This window comes from Salarias fasciatus, chromosome 14, assembly GCF_902148845.1.
Source record: "Salarias fasciatus chromosome 14, fSalaFa1.1, whole genome shotgun sequence".
Taxonomy (NCBI): Eukaryota; Metazoa; Chordata; class Actinopteri; order Blenniiformes; family Blenniidae; genus Salarias; species Salarias fasciatus.
In genome coordinates, this window is record NC_043758.1 from 9,709,771 (window position 1) to 9,725,223 (window position 15,453).

A 15,453-nucleotide genomic window follows, 5' to 3' on the forward strand; every position below is an offset into this window, starting at 1 on the left:
CTGTCAGACTCCCTCCACACGCACACACACTCACTCACACACACCCCTCTGCAGCAGCAGCTCCGGACGGTCAGCATGGCTTTACGGGACGTTTCCTCCGCGCTGCTCGGACTCCTCCTCCTCCTTCACACCTGGGGAGGTGAGTACTGGACGCATCTCACACGCGCTTTGGCTGATGGACAAGCAGAAATCCGGCTGGAGTTATGTTTATGAATGCAACGAGTTAGTAAACTGCAGGACTGCTCAGATTTACAGACTTTCTCTCCTCTTTGCATCTTGTCCAGTTGTAGAAAACATTTGACACTTTCCTCCTTGCATTTGAACTTTATCCTGCACGGAAACTTTGCTGCAGATCCTCTATCAGCTGCAGAGATGTGACACTGCACAGTCTCCTTTTGCTTACATTAGCATTTGCTGTAATATGCAGCGAGCTGACTGCTTGGTTTCCCAACCCTCAGCTCATATAATCACACATAGAAAATGCAGTTACACCTCCATTAACTTGCAGTGTGTTGGTATTTATTGAGCAGATGTGGGATTTTCTCTCCTGCTTTATTGATCTGAATGCATTTTCTTTGCACTGCTGGTTTGTTGTTTTTGCCTCCTGTAATACATATAAATGCAGGAATGGAAAGTCCAAACATTCACTTGGATATTTGTGGCTCGGTGTTTGGTCTCTTGTTATGAATGAAGCTGCCAGATTTGTGGGACACCTATCCTGTAAAAGTTCAAATTAAAACTTCCACTGTGGGGCCAGATTGATGGGCTCTTTTCCCTGGTGTATAAAGTGAGTGTGAATACTTTTCGACATTATTTTTAGCTCCTTGACACCCAAAGCAGCCAGGTTGTAGTAAGGGAGCTCTCCTGCGTTCTGTCAGCTCTTCTGTGTGTTGCCAGCAGTGATCAAGTGGCTCAGTGCTGCCCGGGCAGCGCTGAATAGCTTGACTGTGCTTCTCGCACAGTCAAACACATTCCTACAGTGAGATTTACTCACATCGCTCGGGTTTACGTGGACATATAGCGTGTCTGTGTGAAGCTGGGGGATAGAGACTTGTTCACCTGTGCATTTTCATATTCATTGTTGGCTGCAGTCCAAACTTTTGAGTCTGTTACATGAGGCTCCTATTAAAAGTAGTTCAGATGAACATTTATTTATAGAAAGCATATCAGTGTGGATGTATATGCAGGAGAGAAGGGCACACCAACACACCCTTCACTGTCACTATAGACATGTTTATCATGCTGGTGTGTCTTCACCTGTTTGTTTGAATCAGTGTGTGCTCCCTCCCTCCCTCCCTCCCACTCCTTCCTCTCTGGGAGCCCGACTTCCCTCCTGTCTTGCCTTCAAACTCTCACCACGCCTTGAGCGTCCCCATCCCGGTGTGTGGAAGCCGCCCTGCCTCTTCGCCTCATTGTGCTGACCTCCTGGTGGAGCTCGGGCCATTGTCTGATCTCTGTGAACTCTCTGCTCTTCACATCATGAACTGGGCTCCCCGGCTCTCGCTCCTCCTCGCTGTGGTCTGAGTACAGACCTGTTCACTGTGTGGAGCGGTAAACTGTTCAGTGTGAGAGGACTGTGCTTGTATCTCATTCAGAAAGGTGCTATAGGGCCTCTCTGGATTCTGTGCAGAGAGGATGATCAATTTTGAGACGACAAATAGTTTGAAGTGTAGTAGTTCCCCCAATTATTAAGTCATAGAGCAGTGCATCTACAATTTAAGACGTGTGACCACACCTGATTGAACTGATAAAATCAACTGTTTTCATTGTTGTTGTCCTGAATCTGAAAAAGTACAAACTTCTTTTCTTCAAGCTTAAAATTTGTGACATTTTCATCAACTTAATTTCCTAAAACAGTCGCAGATAAAATAACTGTAGCTTTACTAATCAATTTACAATCAGTTTATAACTGAATCAGCTCGACAATAAACAGTTTGCTGTGAAGAAAATATTCAAATCTGATTCAAAATCTTCACATTCATTACTAATTAATATCAGTTTCAACAATCAGTTTTAAGTTCCATGGACATTTTAATTGTAGAATTAATGTATGTTTTAGCACAAAGTCATCATTAAGTGTTTTGTGTCTTTCACTAATGGAATGCAGGATGCAATAATTTCTTAAATTACCCAAAAATTTCACCCAACTGTGGAAAAAAGCAATCTAAAGACTGTCTCCTATGTTTCAATGTAGTTGTTAATTTGTTTTTTTATATTTCCTTGGTTGTGTTATATTACATTTTGCTTTTTACTACGTCATAAGAAACATCATTGTGGTGTCGTATTGTATTTTATTATCATATTTATTATCATTGCGAGTGTAAAATGTTTCTGTGGTGTTGCTCTTCCTGTATCGTATCAAACTGTACCGTGCCCTGTGCTTTGCATTTTATGAAATCGTTTTGGATGGTATTGTTTTAAATGGTATAATACAGTATTGTATATTTTATATATTCCGGTATGGTCCAGCGTAGCTGGGTATTAAATCAAAAAGTATCATATTGCTTTGTTTTGAAATGAGCTGCAGATCATTTTGACATCGGAGATCAAATCGCTCTTCGGATAACATTTGGCTGGTTAAACTGCCTCTAATCAGTTTAACTGCATCTCTCTGGTTATTAGCTGTTTGTGAAAGCGTTTTTGCGGTCAGCAGCCCTCAAACTGTTTAATGGTTATTATGTCAAGCATTCAGTGATGTTGGTGGACACCCACTCTGGCTCTGTGAAGACGCTCTGTGTGAACAGATGCACATGCATGTGCTCGTGCAGACCGAATGAGGCTGTTTGTGTCGGTGCCAAAAGGACCGGCCCCCCGATGGCATCAGGGGAAATTCAAATTCACTGCTGGACTTTAGCGTTGACCCTTCATAAGGATACTATTCACTTCCTGTGACGTCACCTAATGAAGCCGGGTCATAGGGCAGCCACATTAGACCTCGCTCTTTCAAAGGTCATCATTTTCTGGCTTAATGTGCTCGAAACAACTTGTGCTCTTCAGAAGAAGAGGGCCGGTCACACACAATAAACGTCCTTGTTGTGTCTTTGGCCACAGCAGTTGGTTCTGTGTAATCTGGCAGAGGATCAGCAGAGCGGAGCATGTTTCAGATGGAAGTCACCAAATTCAAATCTCTCTTCCGGTTCACGCTACACAACTGTGACTATTTCATTTCAGTGCTTATGAGCAGCAGCATTTGTTCAGGAGATGTTTGGTGAAGAGATTGTACCTCAGGGCTGACGTGCTTCAGTCCCCTCTGGATGTCCAGATCCTAGTGATTCCGTTCGTTTGCTTTAATTGTTGGATTTGCTCTAGTATCATGCTGCGTTGATAAATGACGCGCTCAACATTGTGTATATCACAATGTTGTCGCATGAATTTGTAAGATTTTAGCACAGTTATCTTCTTTGACTCCTTTATTTGCAAACTGTTCTTGATGTCTTGAGAGCAGGTCTTTGTCTGGGGAAAGTTTGTCATGGGCACATGGTTCCTTATCTGAGGCTGTTCAGCTGCTCTGTTTATGTGTTCCCATGCAACCGAGTCCTCGGGACACCGCAGAAAAGAAGCCCTTCTCCACTGCTTTTGATCTGGGCTGCGACGGTGCAACATCTGTCTGGAGATGTCTCAGAATGTTTTTGCTGAATTAATGGTTGTTAAGATTAGTGAAATATACTCCAGATCTCCAGCAAAAATACCGGAAAGGAAACAGCTCAGAGGTTAATTTTAGTAGGAATAACAGCATTGTGACGGGAGTGTTGGAGCCAAGTGGAAAGTAAGACACTGGATGTGTTTACCTAAGAAGACAAAAAGGTCTTAACATAAATAAACTGATCTCAGCGTATGTGGCTTTACATTGGAGTGTTTTAATCTGACACAGATGGTCCAACAGCTACCAGAAAAGTGTCCAATTAAAGCTAAACTTTTTCTCATGTATGATGAAAACGTTCTTGGAGCTCATCTGCTGATATCTATTAATAAATGACTCCTGATAAAAGTTAAGTCAACTTTACATGTAAATACAACCAAGACTGACCAAAATGCTTTGCTAAATAGAGACAAACACAGCATAATCTATGAATAAATATAGAGAGTAAAACCACAACAATAATAGAAATGATGCGTATCATGGTGTTTGTGCTCAAGAGAGTATTTAAGTCTTGAGTAGAGTCGTGAATGAATGAAGAGACCGGGATGCTCTAATGTGAGCGGGGAAGCGGTTCCTCAGACTGGGTGCAGACAGAAAAGGAACCGTCGCCTCTATTTCTGAGTCTGGATCTGGGAACTTCACGAACCGTCTGATTGGCTGACCCTGGGGATAAAACTAGAATATGGACGAGTGAAAACTCTGACAAAAAAGACGATCCCAACCCGTTTAATGCTCTAAATACAAGTAATAAAATCATAAAAGTAATTCTAAAGGAGACAGGAAGTCAGTGGAGTGATATGCTCCTGTTTCTGGCAGCAGCGTTTTGTACCAGCTGGAGTCGACAGAGAGGCGTCTGATCAAGTCTAATGTCCAGGGAGTAGCAGCAGAAGTAGCAGTAGTCTAACTGAGATGTTGTAACGGTGTACGTCTGACTCTCTGAGTGGCTGTGGGAGAGATGGGGCTTTTTTTTTTTGTGGCCAATAGCCTCAACTGAAAGAATCTGGTTTTGACAACAGAACTGATTTGTTTGTCAAATTTAAAAGTACTATCAAAAATATTGTTGCTTCCTGCTTTTACCCAGGATTGAAATTCATGTCTGTCCTGTAGTACCATTTTGTACCACTTGATGGTGCAGGGTGTTACTTTCATAACTGAATTCCACAACAGAAGAAGCAGCAGTAGCAGATGGTATTAAGGCTGGTAGATAAAAGATTAAATTTGACCATCAAGGACAGACTGGAAGCTTCAGCGCCTCACTGGGACCACTTCAAGTCCAAAATTGCACACCTGACTTTCTACGTAGTGTGTTTTCAGTAACACTGTACCGGTACAGTCCGGGCAGCCAGTAACACTCAGTTCTTGGAAGGAGTGTGTATTCAGAATAGGAATCAGACATGTTCTGTTTTCAATAATTTCCTCAGACTTTCTCCGCTGCGGTGTTTCCCCGCCGCGCCGGGTAATGGGCTGAAGCCGTACACTTGGGAGCTTGAATTGTTGGAGGAAAAGGTTTCCTTTTACTGTTTGATCTTCCCATTGATGTGAACAACATCCATTATCACCATTACCTGGGTCAATACAGCAAACCAGCCATGGAGAGTGTGGAGGGCCTGTTACCGTGCGAGGAAAGGACCTTGTGCTGCTGTCATCGGGTTGGCCTGTGTGCGTCTACCGACCGGCGGCAAATGGTTGTGTAATTTATCGTAGCGAGGAAGCCTTTTGTGGTCAGTCTTGGCTGAACGACGTGTCAACGGTGTTTGTTGTCACAGTGAGCACTTTAGTTGATGTTTACAGTGGGAAGGAAGGAAGGAAGGAAGCTAAAGTTGCAGTTTTTTCTTATCAGAAGAGGGTAAAACACAACCGTTTGTCAACTTTTTTTTCAAAACGGAAGAATCGATTTTAGATTTTTGAATGGGGAAAATACTTAAGGACAGTGAGTGTCAAACAAATGGTGTGTCTGAATGCCCCTGTTCATCCGTTGTTAATGTTTATAGCGTATTGTTCTCAGCGCATGTGTGTGTGATTTAATCACCAAAATAAACAACAGCACCCATTAGTGGCCCAACATGGAAACTCCATTATTTTCAGTGTTTCTGCCATTTCTGTGTAAAGGAACATCATTTTAAAAACGTCGCTGTGAAAATGTGAAACAATGCCAAAACAAAGCGTTTTTCACTTGAAACTTTGCCCCATAAACGGGACCTGAGTGTAACAGCTCAGTTTTAGGAGTCTTTTCCAGAGACTTTTCCCGTTTCAAAGCTTTTTGCAACACCTTTCACCGCAGCTGGGTTTTTATGAGAAGCTCCCTGTAAGTGACGGTTCTCCAGACTTAGAACAGTATCGGCTTCATCTGCAGATGTGCGGTACAGTACTGCTTCTTTTTTTTTTTTCTTTTCTAATCTATAAGTCATGTTGAACGACTTCAATATACTCAGCCTTATTCCAGGCTGCAGGGTGAATCCATTCATATCAGGCCGTTCACAGATCTGAGGGGTCGGCTCTCATCGGCGCGGAGCTGCTCGCTGCCGCTTTAACGGCCTTTGAAGTTCCCTGATCACACGGACAGCTGTGTACACCTGGTGCTCTGAGAGCCCTGACAACACACTGCCACACACATATAAACACGTACACACACACACGCACGCACGCACGCACACCGTGCTGCCACTTAATGGCGTGTTGTCATCATGTGTTATTTTGGTTAAGGAGAGCTTCCCGTTTCACTGCAGGAGACACACTGTGGAGCCCGGCTGTCTCAACTCACCGTTACTTACACAACACACACACGCACACACACACGCACACACACACATGCGTGCAGTCCGAAGGTGTTTAATTATTGATCGTCATCACTAATCGTCATGCCTCGCTCTCCGTTCAGCTAATCGTCACGGCACCGGCACAGCGGCAGGACCGATCAATCCCGTTTAAAAGTGACTTGATAAAATGAAGACTGTTTGTAAACTAGATAATGAAAGTTGTTTGTCTTTAGGCTTCAGGAGGATCCGTCTGCTAATGTCCTAACATGGAAATTATAAAGTCTTCTCACTAACATCCACAGTCTTATCAGAATGTGAGACTCAGATAAATTTAATTGACAGATTTGATTTCAGCCAGATTCCATCTGATGGCGATGTTAAGAAGTTTACCTCAGAGTATGATAGTTGCAGCTGAAGTATTTCTCCTCTTTTTAATCTCCTGTTTTCCTTTCAAAAAGCAATCTATGTCAACTAACAAGATAATGGAATATTTTCCAGAAGCGCCAGTATCGTCTGAAATGCCTCTCCGAAAAGAGCGGCTGGAAGGTTGACTTCAGACCTTCAGAGAAACTACTTCAAAAAGAAAAATAGTTTTTGAACATCAAGGCTCAGCTGCTGGGACAGTTTGCGTTTTACCACCACATGTCTGTCCTTTCAAAGTAATTCACTTCTTCACTCCCAACAGTTGTGGAATATTTCTCTCCTGCAACCGGTGTGGCGTGAGATGCCGTCTGATTATCAAATCATCAAATAAATGCAAGTAACGACATTATTTGTCAGCATTCACATTGCTGTGCTATAGGTAAATGTAACATGAGTCCAGAGGTGCACTCACCTTCAGGATCCAATAAAACTAAAGTCTCAGGGCAGAGTTTTATGGACGTTACCTGAAACTGAGCAAACACAGAAAAAAAACACCTTTTATCCTTTATGTGCATTTTGAAAGGTAACAGCATCTGTAAACTGTAGTATTACGAAAGTATCTAACATGACTTATTTCTTTCATTTCCTTTGGCCACCTCAGCTCCTTTCCGTCATGTTCATGGAGGTCAGGAGGTTTATGGCACCTGGGAAACCAAGTGATGAAGGGTTTGAAGCATCGACAGGGCTGCATTTCATTTTTCCCTCATCTATTTGCTCTCTATCTGTGTGACATGCAGCGAGCAGACCACACATCACCTCCTCCATGGCAGCTTTATGCGGTGCTTTTATCTGTCATTTGTAAGTCAGGGACTGTTTAATGAAGTTGGCAGGGAAACTGTGAGAGTGAAATTGAGAGCAGCGAGGATTTATGTCTTTCTCTTGATTATCAAAACAGTTTTACGGCCAAATTATTCACTCAAGCATTGATATGAATAATTATTAATTCGTCTTTTATGATGCTGTGCCTCCTGTGTTCTGTGTGCAGCGAATCCAGTGTAATGAACCCAGCTTTGCTCTGTGGGACGGTTTTCTGAGTTACACTGAGGTCACGGCTGGAATAATAAACCCGGGTAACAGAACCATGTCGTATTAGGCCTGAAATAAACTACAGCCCCCCTCCTGCAGGGGTTTTTTTTTTCTGTATACAGACTGAGAAAACTCTCATCAGCCAAAAACATCAAGATTACTGAGGAGGTCAGTGACGAGACTTCTGTGGTTACGTCAAGAAGTGGAGAAGAAAAGCAGAGAGGGGAAAAAATAAAGATTAAAATACAAAAAGTAGATTATGTTTTACGAACATAATCCAGTACCCATAATGCACCAGTCGTACAGCAAATATGTCATGACTGTTGGGAGTTTTGATCAAATACTCTCCTCAGCTGTTTACGCAAGAATATAGGTGAAGGAGAGGAACGGTGGCGTTTTGTTGTGTTGTGGAAACACGCGGAGCGGAAAGTCATTGATTAAAAGCCTGACAGCTGTTATCTGGCGTGATCAGTCCACAGGAGGCAAGCAGCTTCGCAAACAAAGACAAATGACACTTTGGCATAATTTTATGAGAGGAGAGGAGAAAATATCCAACAATCTCTTTGTTTTTATTGGACATTTAAACATGAAGCTTACAAAATACTTGAAAAAAGAAGAAGAAGAAAAAAAATACAACCTTTGGGTCCCACACTTGTATAGTGGTTTGCATTTTGGCTTACAGCAAGAAGTCTGTGGTCTGATTCCGGGTTGGACTTGATTGCCTTTCTGTGTGGAGTTTGCATGTTCTTTCTGTGCATATGTGTTTTTTTTCTAGGTTCTTCGGTTTTCTCAAACAGTGGCCTTAACTTTTGAAAACATATATTGTTGTTTGTAATGTGATGTCAATCAGTGAATGTAATCAAGATGTAATAAATCAAACACAAGTCTGCGTGCTTGAAAATTTCCCTCTCAGATGGTAATATGCTGATGAAACCAGAAACATAAAGCTCAAAGCTGCAGGAATATAAAATTAGCCTAGTTGCCATTGAAATAATAATAAGAACAAATGTTACAGAATGAAGAAGGGATAAATCGGAGATGCTATTGCAGCTCACACAATGAACAATGTGTGTTTCTTTTTTAAACCAGCCACGCCACAACTCACACAATCTTTCTGGAAAGTGCTCCAGCTTGTGCTTTTTGTTTGCTCTGGGTGAGAGTTGGTGCCCCTCAGACCAGCCAGCTGTTCTTTCTTGTCAGTCACAGTGACTCCAGTGTCAGAACCGTGAATTTACAGAGTCCTCCAGCTTCGAGAAATAATTAACATTCTTATGCTTTGCAGGGGTTTCGCAAAAATGTTGAAATCAACACCATTCTGTCCGTCAGAGAGGATCTGGGAGGCTTGATGAATGGCCCATGTGTGTAATGTTATAAACTCTTCTGGGTCCAGAAAACATTGACAAAACTCCTCCTTTACCTAATTTGTGACAAAAAAAAAACAGTCTCAACATGAATCAGTCTGAAGAACGTCATCTTCACTATATTTCTCCACTTACTTTGAGATGTATATCAGACTTTCTAAAGTCTCGTTTTTGGTTGAGTAACCTGAAACTGGATGTGGAAATGATCAAGGTGTGTGAAAACAGCTGGAAACAGCTGCTTGAAAGTCCTGCACATCTGCGGTTCACACAGTGAATCCACCCTTTGTCTCCACATCACTGTAACACAATCGAACCGTGTTTTGTTCTCAGACGGTTTGAGCAACATAAGGTGGTGTAATCAAATGAAATTCATGTCACGGGCTTTTAAAATTGAGAAACTAGAGTCAAAAAGTGCATACCGGGTCAGTATTATTTAAATATTTCCACACTGCGTTCCTCATCCACGGCTTTGTCACATCCTGCCTGGATTACTGTATCTCCTTCCTCCTCAGCCTCCCTCAAAAGTTCCTCCATGAACTGCTGCTGCTCTTTTATCTTTTGATCCTACAAACATTTTATGTTTTTTTTTCCTTTTTTTGTTTTGCATAGTGGCTGTTGAAAGTTGCTTTTATATGTATTGTTATAATAATAATTATTATTGTGTACTTTAATGAATGAATGAAGCAATGTCAATCAGATAGTGAGCAGATCCATGGGAATTGAACTGATTGAGTTGGAGATCCTTCAGGAAAGCAGAGAAAAGAGATCCCAGACTACACAAGGCAGGCATGAAGTCTTGGTCATTAAAAAATAACTTGGAGAGTGAAGAGGAGAGAGAAGAAAAGAAAGTTTTTGCTGCCGTTGAAAACAATATTCCTTCCTCGGAGCCATGTAAACCTTTAAGGAATTTTGATGTTATATTGGAAAGAGGTAAAGTTGATATTTTCAAGCCAAATTTTCAGTTGAACTAACTTTGGAAAATGATATAGATTTAGTCTGAGGTTATTCCTAACGTGTACCTCAGCACAGATGCTTTAAAATAGTGATAGAATCATGGCACACGTGGAAACGGTATCAAAATCACGACATCATCTGTTTCTTTCTGTTTGATAAGCACACAAAAGCACATACAGTAGTTTTTGTGTTTGTCCAATAGACATATTGATCCTAGAGAGATGTTCAATAAGTGTAAAATGTGAATCTAAAACCTAAAATGTATCTTTAGTGAGGATATTATCGGATTTGGCTCTAAAGTGTCTCATTGAAGGAGAAAAGCTTTCTATATGAGCGTCTGCTGATGTGCGTTGGCCTCCAGACAGCAAGTCTGACTCTGGAAAGCATCAGTACAGCTTTAAAATACTAATATACAAAGCAGGAGGTTAATATGAAGCAAATACCTAAAGAACTGTAGTCTGATGTTGATAAAACAGGACTGAAGTGAGTATGAGAAGGCGGCGGACATTAGTCTTCCCAGTGTGTGTGATGTGGTTCACAGACTTCCACCTGCTGAACTGTTGGAGAACTGCTGGCTTTAAAGTGTCTGCGTGATTGATTTTTATCCAGCATGTTCTATAGCATGTATGAGAACAGTTTACAGTGCCCCCCCCCCCCCCCAAAAAAAAACACATCTGCTTTAGATTTGTGATGTGAAGGTGAAGGATTTTTAACTCGCCTCTCAATAATGTTTCTTAAATTCGATGTTTAAAGACTTCACAGAGCCATCCTGAGAGAGAGAGAGTCTGATTAGTATTCAGTTCATCATTAGAAAGCAGAACGTTCTGTGAATACACATCATTGATCAGGCTGGGGAGGAATGTAGGCTTTACTCATACAGGGACGTCTCCACCATCACAGGAGGAGAATTTCTCTCTTTTTCTTCTGGATCAGGATTTATGAGCTCCTTCACCTCGTTATCGGTTCTGAGGTCAAACACACACACACAGAGCCTCTCTGTCCCCGTGCAGAGTGTTACTAATATGTGAAAAGCCTCACTGCAGGCCTGCAGGGCCTCTGCTGCTGCTGCTGCTGCTGCTGCTGCTGCTGGTTTCCTTCAGTTTTGGACATTATTTAGATGGTATCCATAATGATCCATTCCCAACAGTACTGGGAATGGATCAGCCTCATTCTGCTTCATGCTGTTCTTCAAACTTCAAAACATTTGAATAGTTTCATTTTGAGATATTTCAGTTTGTGTGTCATAAACTTTGTTCCTTTTTGAGATGTGTAGAAAAGTAGTCAGTTTGTAAAAGTATGTTGCACTTCATTATGGATTGAAAGGCTTCCACGGTGTGCTTGTTCCACTGCAGCAAGGCCGTGCAGGTACAACAGATGCAGAATTTAAAAAGCACATGGAAGAAGAGGCCCGGAAACAGAAATCCATCCGGTTTAGTTCAATTTATAACTGGCAATTTAAAAACATTATTTATGAGGGTGGCCATAAGCAAACACCACATATCTGGTCTGGTACTGATAAGTGCAGGCACCTTGCCATCATGCCACATCTTCCCACGAGAATTTTTCTTTTGTTTTCCTCAGGTTCCTTTGACTCTGCTCATAATGCACTATATTTCACTCTCTTTGGTTCACTTCCTGTGGCTTTGTTGAATAGTCTGGTGGCATTGCTCACTGTGAGCAAACTGGACCTGAAAACACTTTCAGGTGAACTAAAACCCCCACGGTTTGAAGTGGACTTGTTTGATCCATACCGAAGTGCAGACAAACAGAAATGCAGAGGACTATCTTAACCTCCTAGGGAAACTCTCGCTGTGGAGCAGCGTCGACGTCACACCGATCGCTCTGGCACTTTATGCTGGATTTCTATTGGCTGTATGGAGCCGTGGCTCAAAGCGAGACGGTGATCTTGAACTTTTATCTCAGACCGTCTTTGGCCATGACCCTGACATCAACCATCTGTGAATCTGTCTTAATTTCCAATGTAAGATCATCATTTTTTCGCCCTAACAAAAACACAGTATGGATTGATGATCTTTTGTCTGGAACAGGCCAAAACAGTGCAGAGTGTGTGTTTGCCTTCAGCGAGCGGCCGCGTGCGTGCCTTTGTGTATGTGAATCTCCATGTGATTTGTGTTTTCAGACAGTTGCCATGGTGGAAAATTATTGCTGAAAGGAATGCAAGCTTGTCTAGACTGAGGGGTAATATCATTTTAGGCTAAAATTAAACCATGTTAGAGATGACATAATCATGTGGGTAACTGCAGCCGGTCAGCTGCTGGACTATTGTTAAAGAAAAACAATATGTAACTAATAAACGCGTCATTTGTCCTCGGGTGCTTCTTGCTCGTGTGTGTGACCATGGAGATGTGGCTCAAGGGAAAGGTCAAGTGGGGATGATTAAGCTGTGATAGCTGGTCTTCGACATGGGCTTAGCTCCGTACGTCTCTGCGTTCGATATCTTCATATCCAAGGATCAGCAAGACTTAAAGCAGCTGATGCTTCAGGCTGGTGGAGCTCGAATCTCTGCCAAGCCTCTGTCATATTACAGCGCGTGGCGGTGACAGCCGTCAGAGCTCAGCAAAACGCCGCATCTGAGAAAGCTTCCCTCATCTGACAGTGAGAGCAGCTTAACAGAGTCTCACCAGGAAGAAGAACAGCCGTGTGCTGAACAGTGGTTCTAAAGTGTGGGTCAGAGTCCAGGAAGAATGTAAAAAGAAGAAGAAGGGTTTGGATCAGGAGATATCTTTTCCCAGCAAATACTGAGATCAAGTGAAACTGAAGTTGTCTGATTACTGATTTTGATTGATCCAGGAGTCCAGAGCTGGTTGGAGACAGTGTTTCCTGTTTGTGCACCATGAAGCAATCACAACGAAAATAAATAGAGGATGAAGTATCCTATAAGTGCTGATCTTCACACACTTTGAAAACTCTCAGCCTCTAAAGCTTCATCATTTGCGTTTTATCTATTTCCTCAAATTTCACCCAGTGCCGGTGTAGACGTGACCGCAAACAAGCCCAGGAACGTTCGGACTTCCTGGGTACGAAGCCCGAGCTGCTCACACTCTGGCTGATCTTTTGGACTAAACTGTCCTTCAGGTCCTCGGGGAGCTGCAGCACACTGTCAGGATCTCTGTCTTTTCTTTGTCAGTTGAAGACCCTGCTTAATAATGGATGTTGTTTTTGTGAAATAATGCTCCGTGCTGATCTAATGCACATTAGGATCCTTTTAACCTAATGCAGCCTCTCAGCAGCCGGCCCTGACACCGGGCCGCTGACTCCACACAGCAGGCTGCTGTGTTTGCTGCTTCATAGAGCTGAGTTACAGAGGATCAGTAGCAGAGGGTAACTTTTATCATTTACTCTTATGTCAGGTGTTGAGAAATTTAGTTTTTTTGTCCACTTCAAGTTTCTTTTCTTTTGATGAAACCATTTTTTTTCTGTGATCTGATTAAGTCTCATTCATTAGGGGAAAACTCTTAGTAAAGCATGTGAGAAGTAGATGAGTTCAGATGAAAAACTGTTCCTGTTTGTATTCGTTTTTGCGAGAACTTGAGATGACGCCGGTGTTGTGAAGTGTCGTGTTTGTTTGGGTCACGCTGGTTCCAGATTCCCAGTAAATCCACTTCCATTGTGTTGGAGATTTACTAATGTGCCGGCAGTTTCTAAAAAAGGTCTAGATATGTATTAGAGGATGCTGTGGCGCCATAAAAATCAATTATTCATTCATTAATTTATTCAGATATCGACAGGTGTGGGATGTATCGCTGTGAATGAGTAGAAAACAACTTTGGGAGTCATTACTGCTCCAAAAAAGGAGAGCGGATCGCACCCTGTGAGCCAGTGACTAAAGACCTTTCAGTGTGTGTGTGTGTGTGTGTGTGTGTGTGTCAGTGTGTATTTTCAGTCTATCTTTAGCCATAATATGCCAGCAGCAAGCAATGCACGCCTCATACTTGTGAAGTCGTGTCATGAGACGATCCCCGCCCCCCAGCCCCCGATCCTCCAACCGCCCCCCCCCCCCGATCTGTTTTTGTATCGTCACAATCTGCGCTGCGCAAAAATATGATGCCTGATGGCCTTTCCCATACTTCCAAGCAGCTTGTGTTATTTTATTCCCGACTGCTCAGGCAGTGGTATGGAGACCATTTTGTGTCCTCAGGACGTGGGAAAGAGGATGGAGGGGGCAGGCGTACCATCATGGGAGCAGGCATAAGGAAATGGCCCACACAGTAGTCCACCGTGTGGGCCGTTACACACACACACTCGCACACACACACACACACACACACACACACACACACACACACACACAGTCTTGTATTTCTATCCTTGTGGGGACCGTCCATTGACTCCCATTCATGTCTAGCCCCTAACCCTGACCCTTACCCTAACCCTAACCCACACCACAACAAAGCCTAACCCTAAAGAAATGTTTTTGCACTTTTACTTTTTTCAGTAACAACAACATGGTCAAGAAAACACTGTTTCTCCTACTTAGGACCGGAAAAAGGTCCCCACAAGGCACGTCGTTTCACGTTTTGCTATCCTTGTGGGGACATTTGGCCCCAACAAGGATAGAAATACGAGAACACACACACACACACACACACACACACACACACACACACACTGCAGTCCATGGAGGCATAGATCTGATAGAATGTGAGAGTAATTTTGTGTTTTTCTTTCCCTTTTAATATTATGGGAGACAGACGTGGGAAAATGACCTCATCCCACAGGAAGTCAGAGGTCATGCATAGGACACATTTTAAAAAAAAAAAAAAAAGTTTGTGTGAAAATAGCAGACTGTGGAAACTATGTGTAAAGCGTTTTGAACGTCTTGCAGCAGAACGGCTCTGGACGGGCCAGGAGGAGAGTGAACTGTGGGCGGAGTGAGGACCAGAGAGCTGCTTATCAACGAGCGGATTAGCCTCCGGTCAGAGAGACCTGAAGGCCGCCGTATCTTCACAGCTGCAGTCTGAGAGCTGAGGAAGGGGTTTAACTGCTCGTCCAGCACATCCTCCCCATGGATGCTTAAAGCAAAAGTTTGAGGTCCTTCCTGTAATGTGAGGGGAAGTATGAACCCGAGAGAATGACTGCAGGTTTTCTGAATGAACACTTCAGTGTGATAATGCACAGATGCAACTACAAGTATACATATGATTTGTTGTTCTGTCAAGTATTTCTACACTCATGACAGTTAAACTAAAAACTAAGATGCATTTTAATTTATATTCAGTTTCCTCTTGGTACTCTGGTCACTTCTCACAATCCAAGAACGTGAGTTTGAGGT

At 42.7% G+C, this 15,453-nt stretch overlaps 1 protein-coding gene across 3 annotated transcripts in view; it reads left to right on the top strand.

Annotated features, from left to right (window-relative positions):
• Positions 1-15,453, top strand: part of LOC115400291 (cell surface glycoprotein MUC18-like) — a 33,908-nt gene continuing 18,455 nt past the window's right edge. For all 3 annotated transcript variants that reach the window (XM_030108075.1, XM_030108076.1, XM_030108074.1), the window contains exon 1: positions 1-139. In XM_030108075.1, coding sequence (XP_029963935.1) covers positions 76-139 — 64 coding nt within the window. In that variant the 5' untranslated portion in view covers positions 1-75. The remainder of the gene's footprint in view (positions 140-15,453) is intronic.